This window comes from Rhinatrema bivittatum, chromosome 3, assembly GCF_901001135.1.
Source record: "Rhinatrema bivittatum chromosome 3, aRhiBiv1.1, whole genome shotgun sequence".
Classification (NCBI taxonomy): Eukaryota; Metazoa; Chordata; class Amphibia; order Gymnophiona; family Rhinatrematidae; genus Rhinatrema; species Rhinatrema bivittatum.
The window spans coordinates 92,112,436-92,129,802 of NC_042617.1; the positions used below are offsets into that span (position 1 = coordinate 92,112,436).

At 39.4% G+C, this 17,367-nt stretch overlaps 1 protein-coding gene across 2 annotated transcripts in view; it reads right to left on the bottom strand.

Annotated features, from left to right (window-relative positions):
* Positions 1-207: 207 nt before the first annotated feature.
* Positions 208-17,367, bottom strand: part of NAPB (NSF attachment protein beta) — a 98,839-nt gene continuing 81,679 nt past the window's right edge. For both annotated transcript variants that reach the window (XM_029593472.1, XM_029593473.1), the window contains 2 exons: positions 13,574-13,624; positions 208-7,978 (listed from right to left, as the gene is read on the bottom strand). In XM_029593472.1, the coding sequence (XP_029449332.1) occupies positions 7,874-7,978; positions 13,574-13,624 (156 nt within the window). In that variant the 3' untranslated portion in view covers positions 208-7,873. The remainder of the gene's footprint in view (positions 7,979-13,573; positions 13,625-17,367) is intronic.

Consider the following 17,367-nt stretch of genomic DNA (forward strand, 5'->3'; position numbering starts at 1 on the left):
GTCGACTGGCTCCCATCAAATACTGGATACGCTGCTGAAGTTTTAACGTCCTCTTGGTGGTGAGACTGACCGTGTCTGCCCGGGTGTCGAACTGTACTCCCAGGTATTCCCTTTGGAGACGGAAATTACTGAATAGCTACGCTTCCTGTGGGGATATATATGCCCCCGTGCTGATGTCAGATCCGTCTCCAACTGCTAGCACGCGGATACTATCCCATTTGTTCTGAGTCCATCTGGCTACACGCCAGGAAATAACATGCGTATTATCGGGGTCCCTGAGGCTATCTTTGGTGAAGAGCTGACACGGCTCTGAGAGATTGATCCCTGAGCAGCTGCAACTTGATCTGCACTCTCGCCCTCTATTAAATGAGCGGTCACACCATCTTGGTTCCGGGGGTCCGGACTCGCAGCAGCCTCGACAGGTGATCGTGCGGTATTTAAATTACTCTGACAAGGCCAGGATTTTGCAGGCATATCAAGCCAAAAAAAAAAAAAATTGGTAATTCAGGATTCCAAACTTTTGATCTTCCCTGACTTCTCCAGCAAGATACAGGCTGCATGGAGAGAATTCTTGACCTAATGCACCCAATTGTTTCAGCATGGAATCAAATTTTCACTTCAATTCCCTGCTTGCTTAAAAGTTTTTCATCTTGGAGTGCCCAGACTGCTCTCTTCGGCTCAGGAAGCTAAAGAGTTCTTGGATAGGCTCCAGGAGTGATATGGCTAACCAAATCAGAACACTTCATTCCTTGCCACTTTTTACCTTAGCTGTGGCATTGAATCTTTTAGCCATATTTGTCATTCTCAGTTCAGCTAGGGTTAACGGGCCTGAGTGCCTCACATATCACATTTTCTCATTTCAGTCATGATACTGAGATATTTTGAATGCATTTGTTATTCTTGGATCAGTTATCGGGCTGAATGGACCTTGAGCACTTCAGTTCTGGCTCACTGCTCTGCTCCATTTCTTCTCCTCAAGTTTCTTGGATAAGTGGTCACGATGATATTATGAGCACCCCATCTTCAGTCTCTCAGTTTGTTCTGCATGTTGGACTGTTACAAGAACTCCCGTCACATCTTCTTCTCTCCATGGGTGCTATATGCTGCACAGTTCTTTTTTCTATTTCTCATCATCCAGGACCCTAGGACCTTTTTACTTTATTTTGCAGTTTTTAATCTCCCGGTTTCTCTAAATTGGCTGAGCTGGCACAGAAGTCCGACTGCATATTCTTGAGCCTTTACACTTCTGTGCCCCCCCCCCCCCTTTTTTGTCACTTAAGTATGACCAATGCAACATTGGTTTCGGCGGCCGGAGCCCCTGCCGGGCCCAGGAGACCTCTGCCGAATGTGGGCGCCCTCTACTAGTAAAGGATATAGAGCCCGCTCCTTCGCTAGTGTGATGGGAGTGCGCCCCCCTCCTTGGATAGGGACTTGAGATTTAGTGGGTTTACACATGTTGGGTGTGTCTCTGTGCGTGTGGTTATGGGCCTACTTGAGAACAGCAACAATTTTTTTTTTTTTTTGTCTTTGCACTGGGACAAGGGGGGAGTGGATCTAGGCTGGGGGATCCCTCCCTTCATGTTTTTCATTCTGTTTTGGATTTATGCCATTGATTAATTTTATGTCTAACCTTGTAATTTCTTCCCTTAATGTTGTGGGACTCCACTCGCCAATCAACAGGAAAAAACTTTTGACCGACCTGCAAAACGTGGAACTCACGTTGCATTTCTTCAGGAGACCCACTTGGATGATGATGAGCATATGAAACTACAATGTGAATGGGTCGGGCCCTGTTTTCATTCTTCTTTCTCATCACGACAAAGAGGGGTGGGCAATATTGATTCATAAGTCACTATCGTTTCAGAAAGAAAAATATTATTTTGACACTAGTGATTGCTTTGTTATATCGTAGTGGGAGTACTGCAAGGGATCAAGATGGTTTTGGTTAACCTTTATGCTCCTAATGTATACTCTCATAGTTTTTTCTCCAATCTCCTTGTTAAACTGACGGGCTGGGATGAATATAGTTTGATCTTGGGTGGTGATTTCAATATGGTAGATAATCCTTCGGTGGACTGTAGACCGGCTCAAACTCCCAAGAAAAACCAAGCTGATCTGGGGGTGGGTTTCTTATCTCAAGAACTGTGCTTAATTGATTTGTGGCATACATTGCATTTAGAGGACTGAGCGTTTACTTTCTATTCTCATGTCTACAATGTGTTCTCTCGTTTGGACTACATTATCCCTTCTCAGACCATGCTATAGTTCGAGTCACTCTTGAGTTAACTCCACCTCTTTCGGGCCAAGTTCGATGGTCCATGTCCCCTTATCTTTACCATTACAGGCATTTTGCTGCATATTTGCAAGATAAATGGAAAGAATATGTAGACTAACTTGACCCCCGATATTGACCCCCTTCTCTTCTGGAATGTGGCTAAGGTGGTCATGCAGGGCCATATTCTAGCTTACCATGCTCACACTCAGCGGGACAGAGATTCTGTAATATTAGCGCTGATGAAAAAAATAATGGCACTGCATCAGGCCCATGTGAGAGACTTAGGACAGGTTACCAAGGCCCAATTAGAAGAGGCTCAGAGAGAACTTAACTCTCTTCTAGATACCAAGGCTCTTCAGAACATATTCTCTCTCAGATACAAACTATATCAATGGGGTAGTAAATCTGGCAAACTACTGGCTAGAGTAGTGAAGTCCACTGGCCATTCCAAAGGGTTAATCACCCGCATTCAAGATCAATCACTGAATCTCACTACTACTTCTTTAATATCGGATGCCTTTGTTAGATTCTATAAATCGTTATATACAGCCGGGCCTAGAAGTGAACAGGATTAGCAATCTTTTTTTCGGGGGTTGCATCTGCCTGAGCTGAATGAACGAGTGCGGGCCTCACTCAAGTCATCTATCAAGGCGGCTGAAATCCACGGGGCTATCCGCAAGCTGAAACTCTTAAAAATTCCTGGGCCAGAAGGTCTTGGGCCGGAATTTTACAAACTATTGTTGCTCCCCTGAAGGAAATGTTTCATACTGTGTGGGACCGGGGCGAATTAGAGATGGGCCAAAATCTAGCTACAATAATTTTGCTCCCTAAACCGGGAAAGGATACCACTCTTGTCACATCTTACAGACCTATTTCCCTTCTTAACCAAGATATCAAACTTTTAGCAGTTATCTTAGCATAGCAGGTTAATAGCCTCATTCAGGGGGTGGTAACATCGGATCAAATCGGTTTTATCAAGGGCAGGCTCTCCAATTCTAACCTTCTAAAAACCCTGCTGGTAACACTTTTTTCAAAAGGTGGCGATTGAGAGGATCTTCTTGTAAGCCTTGATGCCAAGAAGGCGTTCAACCAAGTGAAATGGCTATATCGTTTTTGAATTTTAGAGGGGTTTAAGTTTGGGGCTTCCTTTTTGTCCTGGGTTAAACTGTTGTATACGCACCCCCAAGCGCAGATCATGGTTAATGGTTCCCTCTCGTAAAGTTTTGTTCTGGGCAGGGGCACGAGACAGGGATGCCCCCATCCCCTCTGCTATTTGTCCTCGCCTTTGAGCCACTTGCAATTAAATTGCAGGCACTTCCCTCTTTCTCTGGCATCAGGTTTCATAAGGCACAGGTCAAACTGAGTCTTTTGCGGATGACATGTTATATTTAGGTAATCCTGCTGAATGTCTGGAGGCCGTTATTGCTCTCATCTCCCAGTTTGGGTCTTTTCTGGTTTTCTTATTAATTTTGCGAAGTCTCTGGCTTTCCCTTTATCCCCCTCTCTGCAACAAAACTGGGCTGGCCCTTTCCCGTTGACTTGCGCTGGGCTTTCCTTCAAGTACTTGGGCATAAACATTGCAAGATCTGTTGAGGACCTCTATGGATTTAACAAATTCAGCCCTTCGTAACATAAAAGCGTTATTACAGAAGTAGAAAGCCCTCCCCCTTTCTATCTTGGGACACTGTGCTTTGATTAAGATGGTCATCCTTCCCAAACTTTTATATTTGCTAGAAATGCTGCTGTTGTGGCTTAAATACTCAACTGTACATGCTTTGTGGTCAATGGTGAAGTCATTTATTTGGCGCAACCGCCCAGCACATGTAAGCTACGATATACTCAGATTAATCCTGAGTGGGGTGAAGTTACTCTCCCTGACTTATGCATATATAATGTAGCATGTTTGCTTTGCTATATACAAGAGTGGGTATCGCATAGACCAGTGTTTATACCATGCTTTTTAAAATTCAGATAGTCTCCTTGTTTCCATCACTTCCACAGGGAGGATTGTGCCATGCATCCACTACCCTTCTCTGTAAAGAAAGAATGGCTCATTTAGAAGACTTTCTTAAACAGAAATTGTTCAAATCTAAGGCATGCCAGATACACCAACATGAAATTTATCTGGAAAGAAGGTTAACACTCAAAACTACTGCACAAAAACGCAACAACTTTTATCCTCCTATAAAGATAACCTTGGCATACTCCAGTATCAAGATCAACCTCAAACATTACTACAGTAGAGCACCTTGTATCTGAAGTCTTTCTATCTGAAAACTTCCATCAGCTGAAACAGAATCATGTCAACAGACACTTGTGGTCTTTAAATAAGTGCCTGCTTGAAGTTCCCTCAATCAGACTAGCCAGGCTTGAGATTATCAGGAAATGTGTATTCTCAGTTGCTGGTCCTTCCCTATGGAACTCTATTCCAGATTTTTTAAGGCAGATATCTAATTCAAGAAAAATTTAAAAACATCTGTTCTCTATTGCCTTCGGTCTTAACCCAGCCACTTAATTCTTAAACTTAAGATGTCACAGGCATGTCGAGGCTTTATTATTATTTTCACTTTTATTCTTTGATTATTTGTCATTAGTTTTGTCCTTTAAATAATTTTATGTTTTTATTATGTATATATCTTTCTGTAAACTGTTTTGACCAACTTCAGTTGTAAAAGCAGTATATAAACAAAATTTAAATAAATAAATGTCCCATTAACCAGAAAAAGCCTGGTCCCAACTGTTCTGGATTAAAAGTGATCTATTGCATACACATAAAAAGATGGACATACTGAACAGAGCTACAAAATGCCAGACCATCAGAAATATTTACAGTTTCTACCCCAGTCACATTAAGAAACTGGTAATCTATAGTCAGAATATTAAATACTATTGAATCTATTTGCATACAGATACCTCACTTCTCTCTGCAATGCTTTCACTCAAAAGACCCACTCTGCCAAAGACAAAACATGGAATACACTATACAAATAGCCAAAGAAAACCTGCTTTAATACAAAGACAAAAAGCAGATAGACCACATACCTCTTATTACTACGTACAACCCATATCACCACTCAGACATCAAGGATCTTCAACCTATGCTCATCTGAAATGAAACACTGAGAAACATTCACTGAACGACCTCTCATAGCTTACAAGCAACCTCCAAACCTTTTCAACCTGCTCATAAAAAACACATTGCCATCTAAGTAGATAATAGGACCAAATGAAAATATATCATAAAAAATACAAGACTTGCAAACATATAGTACTTAGAGTTATGAATGTTCAATCTAAAGAAGTTGAAAGCAATGTATAGTACAAATATACAAGTTAAAATGAAAACACAAAACCAAATAAATGAAATACAATAAAGAGTAAACAAAATCACTACTACTTAACATTTCTAGAGCGCTACACGACTTACACAGCGCTGTTCAAACATACAAAAAGACAGTCCCTGCTCAATAGAGCTTACAATCTAATAAGACAAACATAAAGGACAAGAGACTTAGTTAAAAGAAAAGAAAGTTAGTCAAAACTAAAATCACAAACCAGAAAAAGAAAGCAGCAGCACTATTGCAAAAACCATAAACCATAAAGCAGAGTTGTAACAGGCGTTCTCCTAGGACAGCAGGATGTTAGTCCATCTGATGATGTCACACCCACATGTGAGGACTACCATACTGCTTGTCCTAGGAGAATAGACAATTGTAAATAAAAACATCAACAAAATTAAAAACCTGAATAGAAACCACTATCCCCACAGAAGTACATGGATCACACTTGCAAATCTCGCAATGTTGCCTCTCTTTTCAATAGCAAAAAATTATCCCAACAATGTGTGGGAGAGACCAAACGTGCTTTCCAAACTAAGGACCACCATCAGTGATACATTATATTTGCCCTAACAGCATCATACCTGTGGCAGGATACTTACTCTGACTTTTCTATGTTTTAATTCATAAAGGCAACTTTAAAAACATTCAGGATAGGAGAGCATGAGAACTGAAATATTTTCATCTATTAGATTTTAAAAAAATAGACTGAACATCTTTTATTGTTAGTCTTTTAAAAAGGCATTTCACAACCTAAGACTGTATGATTCAAGGAAAAAGTGAATATGTTTCTATTGACTGCAGTCACTGCATACCACAAATGAACTCACAACCATTCACATGTGTATCTGTGTGCATGCAACGTAGAGGAGTGCATATGCATGCATATATATACACACACACACACACACACACACATACTGAGAAACTAAAAAATTTGACTAGCACCATTAAAAGATAGTTGTAATCCGAGTAAGGATAATTAAACATTTCTACTCTAATATATTATTGTATTGCTATGCACACCATTGAACAACAAAATATTAACGTGGTCAGATTCCATTAGATGTTAGAATCAAATATGTTCTATTTTATACGCCCCTTTCTGATGATGCTAACATTATAGAACATGTTAAAGAGCTCCAATTTAAACATGCTGTACTCCTCATTTCAGCACTTCATTAAAATAATAACATATTGAACACTACAGCCAGGATATGCCCTGGTAGTATATCAAATAACCCAAACCTGAATGATTTCAGTTATAAACGCCACATTACGAAAAGACTAGAAATCTTGCAAACACAGCTATTTCAACATTATAACGCAGGAGGAAATATTCAGCCAATCAGACTGCTTAAACAGTTGAATATTCACACCTTTCTTCTCACATCTTGCAATGGCATGGGAACAGAGTGCTACAAATGTTTCACTAAATGTATTTCAATATAGTACTTTTCTAAGCTTAATTAAAATATAACCTACTTTAGATTACTTTCAGGGCTTCTAGCATTCATCTCTTTTGACAAAGTATAGTGGAACCATCTTAAGTTAACTGCCATTAGTAGTAAGATGATTATAGTGAATCTGTTGATACAGTAAAGACTTTGATAGCCCAATTTTTTTTCACAATACTTCAACATATTAAAACATCATGTTACAGTGATCAGCTCAATAGTGACAGTGAATATTCTTTGGACATAACTGATTTTAATATCACATTAAATATTTAATCTTTAGTCTCTTCTAAATGCATAGAGAATGTAATTCACAATTAGATTACTGAAAGATAGACGTGACATAAATAAATGTAAGCATACCTAATTTGATGCAAGCGTCTGATAAGTTTCTCATGTTTCAGAAACAAAAATAAGGCAGAAAAAAAACTTTCCTCCCCAACATAATAGATTGTTCAGCAGCAATCAAAGTTTACTATAAGAGGACTTCCTGACATTTAGCTCCACAGCAAGGTTACACAAGAATCAGTTCACTTCTGATTACCGATATTTCATCTTTCCTACGCAGCTCATAAGAAAACATTACAATATTAAGAGTCAGGCAGGCAGTGAAGACCCTTGATAATTTAAACAAAATTATTTCTTATCCATCCATGTCACCGAAACAGACACAGGAATACAAAACAATGTGTGTATCATTTGGTTCTTAGGCAACAAAATCAAGCTATCAGTATCAAATACCCAACAGCCAGAACACAAGACAGTATTAAGAGTAGGCTGCATGCCACAAATGTCATAACTGTTCACTTCAGATCACCGTCTCCATCTCCTTGAATTGACTTTTTGATGCGAAGCAGCATAGTGGTGAGCCACTGGTCCAAACGAGATATTGAATCAAATTCCTTAACCTAATTGAAATAAAAATGTAAATTTATGAGAGAACATAAGTGAACATCAAAAATCTATCACATTTACTAAGGATTGGTGGACTTGCTGATTTTATATGATATCTCAGAACCAATGTCAGGAAATATTTCTTTACGCAGAGAGAGGTGGATGCCTCGGATGCCCTTCCTGAGGAAGTGGTGAAGACTAAAACCGTGAAGGATTTCAAAGGGGTGTGGGATAAACACTGTGGATCCTGGGAATGAATGAAAAAGCTCTGGGGTAACCTGTACGGAGCGGCAGTTACTACCCTTGGCGGAAACGTGGGGGTAGCCTACGAGGAGCAGAAGTTACCACCTTAGGAAGCTTGCTGGATGGACCATTTTGGTCTTTTTCTGTGTCATTACTATCAGACCAAGCGCACTGTTAGCCCCCGGTTGGACGCGCGTTTTCGACATGCTATTATTACTCCTTATACAGTAAGAAGTAATAGCGTGTGGAAAAATGCGCGGCCAACCCCCCCGAAACTAACAGTGCCCGCAACATGAAAATGCATGTTGATGGGCCTATTAGTTATTCCCGTGCGACACAGAAAGTAAAATGTGCAGCCAAGCCGCACATTTTACTTTCAGAAATTAACGCCTGCCAAAGGCAGGCGTTAATTTCGGCTGGCACCGGGAAAGTGTACAGAAAAGCAAAAAAAAAAAAAAAAATGCTTTTCTGTATGCCCTCCGACTTAATATCTTAGCGATATTAAGTCAGAGGCCCCAAAAATAAAAAAAAATGTTAAATCTGCCCATGGCCCGCGGTTGGAAGAAGGGCACTCAATTTTGCCGGCGTCCATTTTCCGAACCTGTGGCTGTCAGCAGGTTTGAGAACCAACACTGGTAAAATTGAGCATCGGCTGTCAAACCCGTCGCTTCTGTCAAAAAGGAAGTGCTAGGGACGCTCTAGTGTCCCTAGCGCCTCCTTTTACCGCGGGGCCCTCATTTGCATATTTTTTTCTTTCTGAATCGTGGGCCCAGGAGAGTGGCCTGGGCGCGCGCCGGGAGAGCGGGTGCTCGCCGGCTCTCCTGCAGGTTTTTCTGTATCGGCCCGTATGTTATTATGTTACTATATCTCAGACTCATTAAAAAGGTCCACATATTATGCAGCTGCTATTTGTGCAGGTGGGGGGAGAGGTAAAATAGTGCACATACACGTGCTATTTTACTCCAGAACAAAACATGCCCAAAGAACACCCCTTTTTAATGTGGCTAAAAGTATATTATTAACTTCACTCACGTTTTAGCCTCGCTGTGTGAAATTTTCTAACAGCGCATTTTTATGAGATAAGCTCATCCTTACCCCTGTAAACAGCTTTGAAAATTGACTTCTTTATGACTAGTAATTTAAAAAAAGCACAAGATTGGCTCTTGAAATGTGAGAAAGATATCTTCACTCTTCAGGCTGCAACTTATGCACTCATTCTGATTGGAACCAGACTGCTGGCACTAACCTTTAAAAAGGAGATAGAGCAGCTTTTAAACTAGAACATGGGGAAAGCAAACAGTTGTTCAGCAGTGCATAGTTTGGAGGGAGGATCTTCATAGAATACTGACAAACCAAGAAAGTTACAATGTCCCATTAGAAAAGTAGTTGTAAAAGTTGAAAAACCCAGGATTTAAAAAGAAAGCACACAGTTAAAACTGATTCCAAACTGCCTGTATCATCTGATAATAAGCAGGTTGTGATATTTATAAGAATAGAAATAAAAATAAAATACTTAAAATGCCTGAATGCAAATCTCAAATTCTGAAAAATACGACTGGAGAGTTAAAATGTATGGCACTAAAAGACGATAGAGACATAAGTATCTAACAGACGTGGTGGAAAGAGGATAACCAAAGGGACACTGATACCAGGGTACAAATTATACTGACTTGACAGGGCAGAAAATCTGGTAGAAGGGTGGCACTATATGTTAAGGATGGCATAGAGGCAAGTAGGATAAAAGTTTTGCAAAAAAAACTGCACTTTGGAATACTTATGGATAGAAATTCCAATGCTAAAAAGAAAAAGTATAGTATTGGGGATATAGTAATGCCTGCCTGGCCAGGATGAAGAAAGACTACAAAATGCTAACAGAGATTAGGTTAGCTAGTAAAATGGGAGACTTCAATTACCCAAATACTAACTGGGTAAATGTTACATCAGGACATGCAAGGGAGATAAAGTTTCTAGATGCCATCAATGATGATTTCATGCAGCAACTGGTCATGGAACCAATGAGACAGGTAACTATTTTAGATCTAGTTAAGTGGAACACCTAGTACCTGAATGTAATCCACTTTGAAGTGCCTGAAAGATGTAATATAAAATAAAGTAAAAAAAAATGGAATGGAGACCCTGTTGTAAGAGATAAAAGTTGTGGATCCACTGGACAACAGGGATCATAATGTAATAAAATTTGAAATCACTGGAGGCCAAATACCAAGGAAAACTAATGCAGTAACATTTAGCTATAAAGAGGGAGACTATGATAAAAAAAAAAAAGACATTTGTTAGAAAAAAAACCCTGAAAGGAATGATCCACAAGATAAAAAACTTAAGAGGAGACGTGGACACTATTTAAAATTACCATCCTTGAGGCCCAAACAAAATGTATTCTGTGCATTATTTATTTATTTATTTATTTTTATATACCGGTGTTCGATTTTACATATCACATCGGTTTACATTTAAACAAAATTTGCATTCTGTGCATTAAAAAGGGTTCAAGGAAAAACAAAATGACTGCAGGCATGGTTTTAACAGCGAGGTGAAAGAGACATTAAAGCCAAAAGGGCATCATTCAACAAATGGAAAGCAGACCCAAATGAGGAAAATAGGGAAGAGCATAAGCACTGGCAAGTTAGGTGTAAAATAATAATTAACAGGCTAAGAGAGAATTTGAAAAGAAACTTGCTATAGATGTAAAAACAAGCACTAAAAACTTTTTCAAGTACTTTTGAAGCAAAAAGCCTGTGAGGAAGTCAACTGGGCTATTAGATGAGAGGAGTAAAAGGGGTGGGTCAGCAAAGCAAAGAAACCAAAATTAATTTTTTGCCTCTGTTTTTAATGAGGAAGATGTTGGGGTCATACCCATACCGGGAACATTTTTGGATGAGGATGACTGAGCAACTAGATGGAATAATTGTGAAACTGGAGGAAGTAATAACTCAGATTGATAAAACAAATAACAAATCACCGGGACTGCATGGTATTCACCCCAGAGTTGTGAAGGAACTCAAAAATGAAACTGCAGACCTGGTGATTTGCAATCTATCATTCAAAATAGCCAAAATACCAGAATACTGGAGGGTGACCAATTTTTAAAAAGGGCTCCAGGAGCGATCTAGGAAATTGTAAGACCAGTGAGCCTGACGTTGGTGCCAGGCAAAATGGTCAAAGCTATTCTTAAATACAAAATTACTAACCACATAAATAGACATGGTTTAATGAGGGCAAACAACGTGAATTTGCAAAAAGAAGTCTTGTTTTACCAATTTAACAGATTTTTTTTTGAGGTGTAAATAAACATATGGACAAAGATGAGCTGGTTAATATAGTGTATTTGGATTTTCAGAAAGCAATTGACAAAGTCCCTAATGAGAGGCTCCTCAGGAAATTGAAAGGTCATGGGATCAGACCTAGTATCCTAGTGTGGATTAGTAACTGGATAAAACACAGGAAACAAAGGTTAGGATTAAATTGTCAATTTTCCAAATGGAGAAAAAGCATTAGTGGAGTGCCCCAGATATCTGTATTGGGACCTCTGCTATTTAGCATATTCATAAATGATGTGGAGAAAGGAACGGATAAGTGAGACGAACAAATCCACAAATGACACAAAATTGTTTCAAAGGCAGCAGATTATAAAGAACTGAAGAAGGACCTTGTGAGATTAGGCTTCTAAATGGTAGATGCCATTTAATATGGACAAGAGAAAAGTAATGCACATAGGGAAAAAGAATCTCAACTCCAAATACATGATGCTGAGTTCTGTGTTAGGGGTCACCGCCAGGAAAAGGACTTTGGAATTCTTGGGAATATTATTTTGAAATCCTCAGTGTGCTGCAGTGGTCAAAAAGGCAAATAGAACATTAGGAATTATGTGGAAAGGAATAGAGAACAAAACTGAGATCATCATTAAGCTTTTGTATAGATCCATGGTGAGACTACACCTCGAGTATTGTATTGTGTGCAGTTGTAGTTGCCCTATCTCAAAAAAGGAGTAGAAACCATAGAAAAGGTACAGAGAAAACTGATAAAGGAGATGGAAAGTTCCCTTATGAAGGAATTCTAAACAGATTAGGGCTCTTTAAGTTTGGAAAAGAGACGACAGAGGGGACATGATTGAAATTTATAAAATCAAGAGTGGAGTGGAACAAATAAATAGGGTTATTTACCCTTTTAAAAAAACTCCATGAAACTAGCAACTGGCAGACTTAAAACAGATTGTAGGAAGTATTTTTTCTTTCAGTGCACAATCAAGCTATGTATTCTGCTGATGGAGGATGTGGTTAAGGCAACACAGTTTCGAAAGAGAATTGGTCAAGCTTCTAAAGAAAATGTCCATAAACTATTAGCTAGTATATTTGGGGAAAGATAGCGCTTATCTCTGGGAGTGAGATACAAGAAATAAATCAGCTCTTGAGGATCTGACAGATATTTAAAATTCAGACTGGCCACTGTAAGAGGCAGAATGCTGGACCAGACGGACCTTAGTCTGACCCAGTATGGTACTACTTTATGTTCCTAATCTGGCTCTGAATAATATAATTGAACTTTTGGAGAACAGCATCAGGAAAAGGAATTTGTTTTATTCATTTCCCAAAATCTCATATAAATTTCGCCACTTCAAATGTTTTCTACTTTTCCTCAGATAAGCGGAAGGCAGAGGAAGATGGACGTACTTTGGACAACAGATTTGCTACTGATAAACGTGGACTTGCTTTTTTGGAATCTTCATAAGAGGCGGCAGACACTCGAGCAACTCCTTGTGACATTCGCTATGGAACTCAATAGGGGTTTGGGCCCTAAATTCCTTTTTTTCATGATAAAGATGTAATGTTTTATGGTATTAATATAAGGTACACCTAGGGACCTTAGTTTCAGTTATTTTTCCCTGGAATTTATCAGTGATTATTATAAAGCAAAAATGGGAGAAAAATTAAGTGAAAAAATTCCAGAGAAAGGATAAATAATTTCAAAAAAGGTCCCTAGGTATACGTGGATCTTAGCGAGCAGACTTAAGAAAAGCAGAAAACTGATTTCAGACGTCTGAGATGGGTGCAGATTTCTTAACGCTTCCTGCTAAATGTTAAATATGAATCAGTTTCTTATGCTTTTTTTTGATCCCTTGCAACTTCAGAGATTTATACAGGGAAAATAAGTTAATGGGTTAATGCATCGCTGGTGGAATGGACTGGTTGCTGTCAGTCTGATTTGGACATGGTTTTTGGTTTTCATTGTGTAGCAGTGAGGATTATTTTTCTGGCAAGAGACTGAATTTAAATTGTACAATTCTCTAAATACATTTTTTAAAAAGCATAAACATCGATAGCAGAAATACAAATACAAATCTGATTACTTACAGCTTCTGTGTATGCATCACTGTTCTGCTCTTCATGTGCTTCCAGCAATTTCTATTAAAAGAATTCAAAATTTAAAGAACTACAGGTTAGAATTTGAAGGAAAAATGGGTTTAAAACAGTTTGGGCTGGCCAGCACACAGGGGGGTCCTGGGTAAAATGGCAGAAGCTAATCTTAAAAAAATTGGCCAGATAGATATACTTAGACAGATGGCTTAAAGGGAAAGTGTCAAAGATTTAGCAAAGAAAAGTCTTGAATTATCAATCTATTACTTTTCTTTGACGATATTATTTATTTATTTAAAGTTTCTTTTATACCGATGACCGTTTACACATCGCATCGGTTTACAGTTAAAAAGGAACAAATGGGCAGAACCCTTACATATAACATTGAAAAAACAGGTTAACTTTTGGGCAGGGCCCTTACATGTAACTGAGACAAGGTGGTTAAAAGTGGGATAGGGTATAGAGCTGACTATGCCGCGAGCGTCCGTGATATCAATAAATAGATACAGCAAAATCAACATGTGGATAAGGGTGAGGCAGTTGATAGTGTATCTGGATTTTCAGAAGGCATTTAACAAAGTCCCTCATGAGTGGGATAGCAGACAATGTCCTATTGTGTTCCAGTAACTGTTTAAAAGACAGGAAACAGAGTAGGACTAAATGTTCACTTTTTCCAAAGGAGAAAGTTAAATAGTGAAGTGTCCCAGAGACCTGTACTGGGACTGGTGCTGTTTAACATTCATAAATGAACTGGAAAAGGGAGCAATGCATGAGGTGATCAAATTTGTAGATGAGAAAATTATTCAAAGTTCTTAAAACACAAGCAGATAATGGGGAACTGAAGGAGGACCTTGAGAGACTAGAGGGGGTGGCTGAAGAAATATAATATATGGGCAAGTGCAAAATGATCCGTATAAAGGAAAAAAAGTAAAGATGCGTCCTTGTAACATTTTTCTCCATAGATAGAAGGACAAATCAGCCACTGAAGTGGGTGACATTATTTAACAACAGATGGAAAAGCTCTCTGAGCCCAGAAAAACTGAGGGGATTTTTTTTTAGAGTTCACACAGGTATTCCCATGCAGCCATCACCACATAAATCTAACCTTCAACTCTAACGAAAAGAAGGTGGGATTGTGTGGCTGATTTGTAATACAATCTACGGAGAACACCTTTTGCAGGTAAGCAACTTATTTTTTTACTCAATACAATCAAGCTGTGAAATATGTTGCCAGAGGATATGGTGAAGGCATCTAGCATATCTGGGTTTAAAACAGGTTTGGACAAGTTCTGAAAGAAAAATTCATAAACTACTATTAGCCAGGTAGATATGGTAAAGCCTCTGGAAGTGAGCAACAAGGAATGGATGTGTCACTGTCAGAGACAGGATACTGAGCTTAATGACTTTTGGTCTCACTCATGATGGCACATTTTATATTGGGCCCAATATTCAAAGCATGTTCAGTGCTATTTAGCTGGATAATGAGGACTTGTGCGGTTGAGTAGCGGCTGTTGAATATGCGCCTACGTTAAGGGCTAAAAGTTACATGCACAAAACTTGTGTACTGGGCGGATCGGAGGCAGAGTGAGAGTTACCCATATAACTTATACAGCTAACTACCAATATTTGAAGTTAGCCACATAAGAATATGTGTAACTGTAGACGCCCCATACAGCTGGTCTAAACTTAGCTGGGTTGGCTTATCCGACTAAGTGCACATATATATGCATATATTCAGCGGCTTTGCCATGCTGCTGAATATACATCGTAACTTAGCTGGATAAGTTCTAACCGGCTAAATTACTTATACAACCAGCTCTGAATATCTGCCCCATTGTCTTTCATTTCCTGGCTCAATTGGTGATGTTATAGAGGAAGCATTCATATGCCATGAAGAGGATGAGTCAATTTCGTAGTTGGAATTAGTGCCCATGACTGCATTGTTCCAGAAGAATCCTGGTGCATAATCCCCAACTAATGACTTGTTCCAATTACTGGACTAAGTCAGGAGGGGTATGTATGTGTGCAGATACACATGCATAGATATTTATCAGAGAGAAAATAGGGGATGAATTTGTGAGTAAATATAAATGAAGACTCATAGTGCTAGATCCCAGCCCTTGCTCCCAATGTGATGGAAACCTAAAGGAGAAGGAAATGGCCAGGTAAAAAAATATATATCTTATGCACTCCCAAAGAAATTAATAAATGGAAAACTAACTTTAAGCAGCATGTTCCAGCATTTAGTTAGATAGTTTGAAACATTTAGTCTGTGTCATTATTATCCATAGGGTACCTTGTATAGTAAAATAGCTTTGTAACAAAAAAATTAAATTAACTGTAAATTTTAGTGGGGGTCTATTTCTTTTTTGGTTTTGAAAATGCATACTGAGAACAATTTTCAAAGTCATTTCCACAGGTAAAACCATGCTTTACCCACAGAAATGAGCTTTTGGAAAACTGCCCACCGAAATGCAAGTCAAAGTATGCTCACACTACCCCACTACAAGTGCAATTTTACCTATACTTGGAGGAAGGCGTTCTGGGGTGGGGACAGATACACTTATTTTTGAATTTTCAAAAGTACATAACTTACCCAGAAACAGTACCTACACAAAGGAGGTGCAAAGTTGTGCAGCTACTTTTTCTTAGGCAATTTTCAAAGGGAAAGTTTTCCCTTTTAAATTGGTGCAAATTCCATGAGTAAAAAATACCCACCAAGTTTGCTATCCTGTGGGCAGTTTGAAAATTGTCCCTACAATGCAAAGCAACCTTGGCCTGCAGTGTAAATATTAAGACAGTAACTTTTAAACAGCTGCGTGGGTGTACATGTATGTGTGTATGCCAGCTCGTGCCAATGGACGTGGCCATTTTATACCATGCAATTCCTGACAGTGAACTCCATAACTCCAGAGGCTCGCATCTGTTGTGTGTACCAGCCAGTCCGGGGTCTGTGGGAATGCCCTCTCTTAGATCATCCACTTTCAACCCCTTCTGCAGTTAGATGCTGATCTACACCGGTAACTGAAGCCGCATCGAGAAATCCTGAGACTTTGTGCAAAAAGGACGAATTTGCGCTAAAGAGGAAGCAAATTCGTCCTTGCCCATGGAACCACCTCCAAGGTGGATACCATCAAAACTAGCAGTTGTAGGTAAGACCATCCCATTGGGAGGAATACCTTTGTCAATAGCAGCACCTGTGCCAGCAGTTTCTGAATGTGGCCTTCTGGCAGGAATGTTCTGCCGTGCTTCATGTCGAAATGAACATCAAGATAGTGCAACATCTGAGACTGCTGTAAACTGCTTTTGGCCAGATCACCACCTTACATGAGGTATGAAGACTCTCCTCCAGGCTCTTGGCCCAAATTAGTCAAGCTAGGTATGGGAGGATCAGAATGCAATCCTCTCTCAACCCTATCACCACCCAGACCTTGCCAAGGTTCTGGATGCAATGGCTAGATCAAAAAGCAGCACTCAAAACAGACAACATTTACCCCAAAACGGTGAACCGCAGAAAACTCCTGATGTTCCAGCCAAATAGGGATATGTAGATACACCTATGACAAATCCAGAGAAATCAGAAATTCCCCTGACTATATGGATATTATTACCGAACATAAGGTTTCCATACAGAATTAAGTCACTCGCCAACAACGACTGACTCCCTTGGTCCAGGATGAGGTGAGAGGAACCTTTCTTCTCGGGAATAATGAAATAAATATAATAACGGCCCATAACGTCTTGTGACTTGGGCAATGGACCAAGCCCCGTTAGTTCAGGAGCCTTGACAA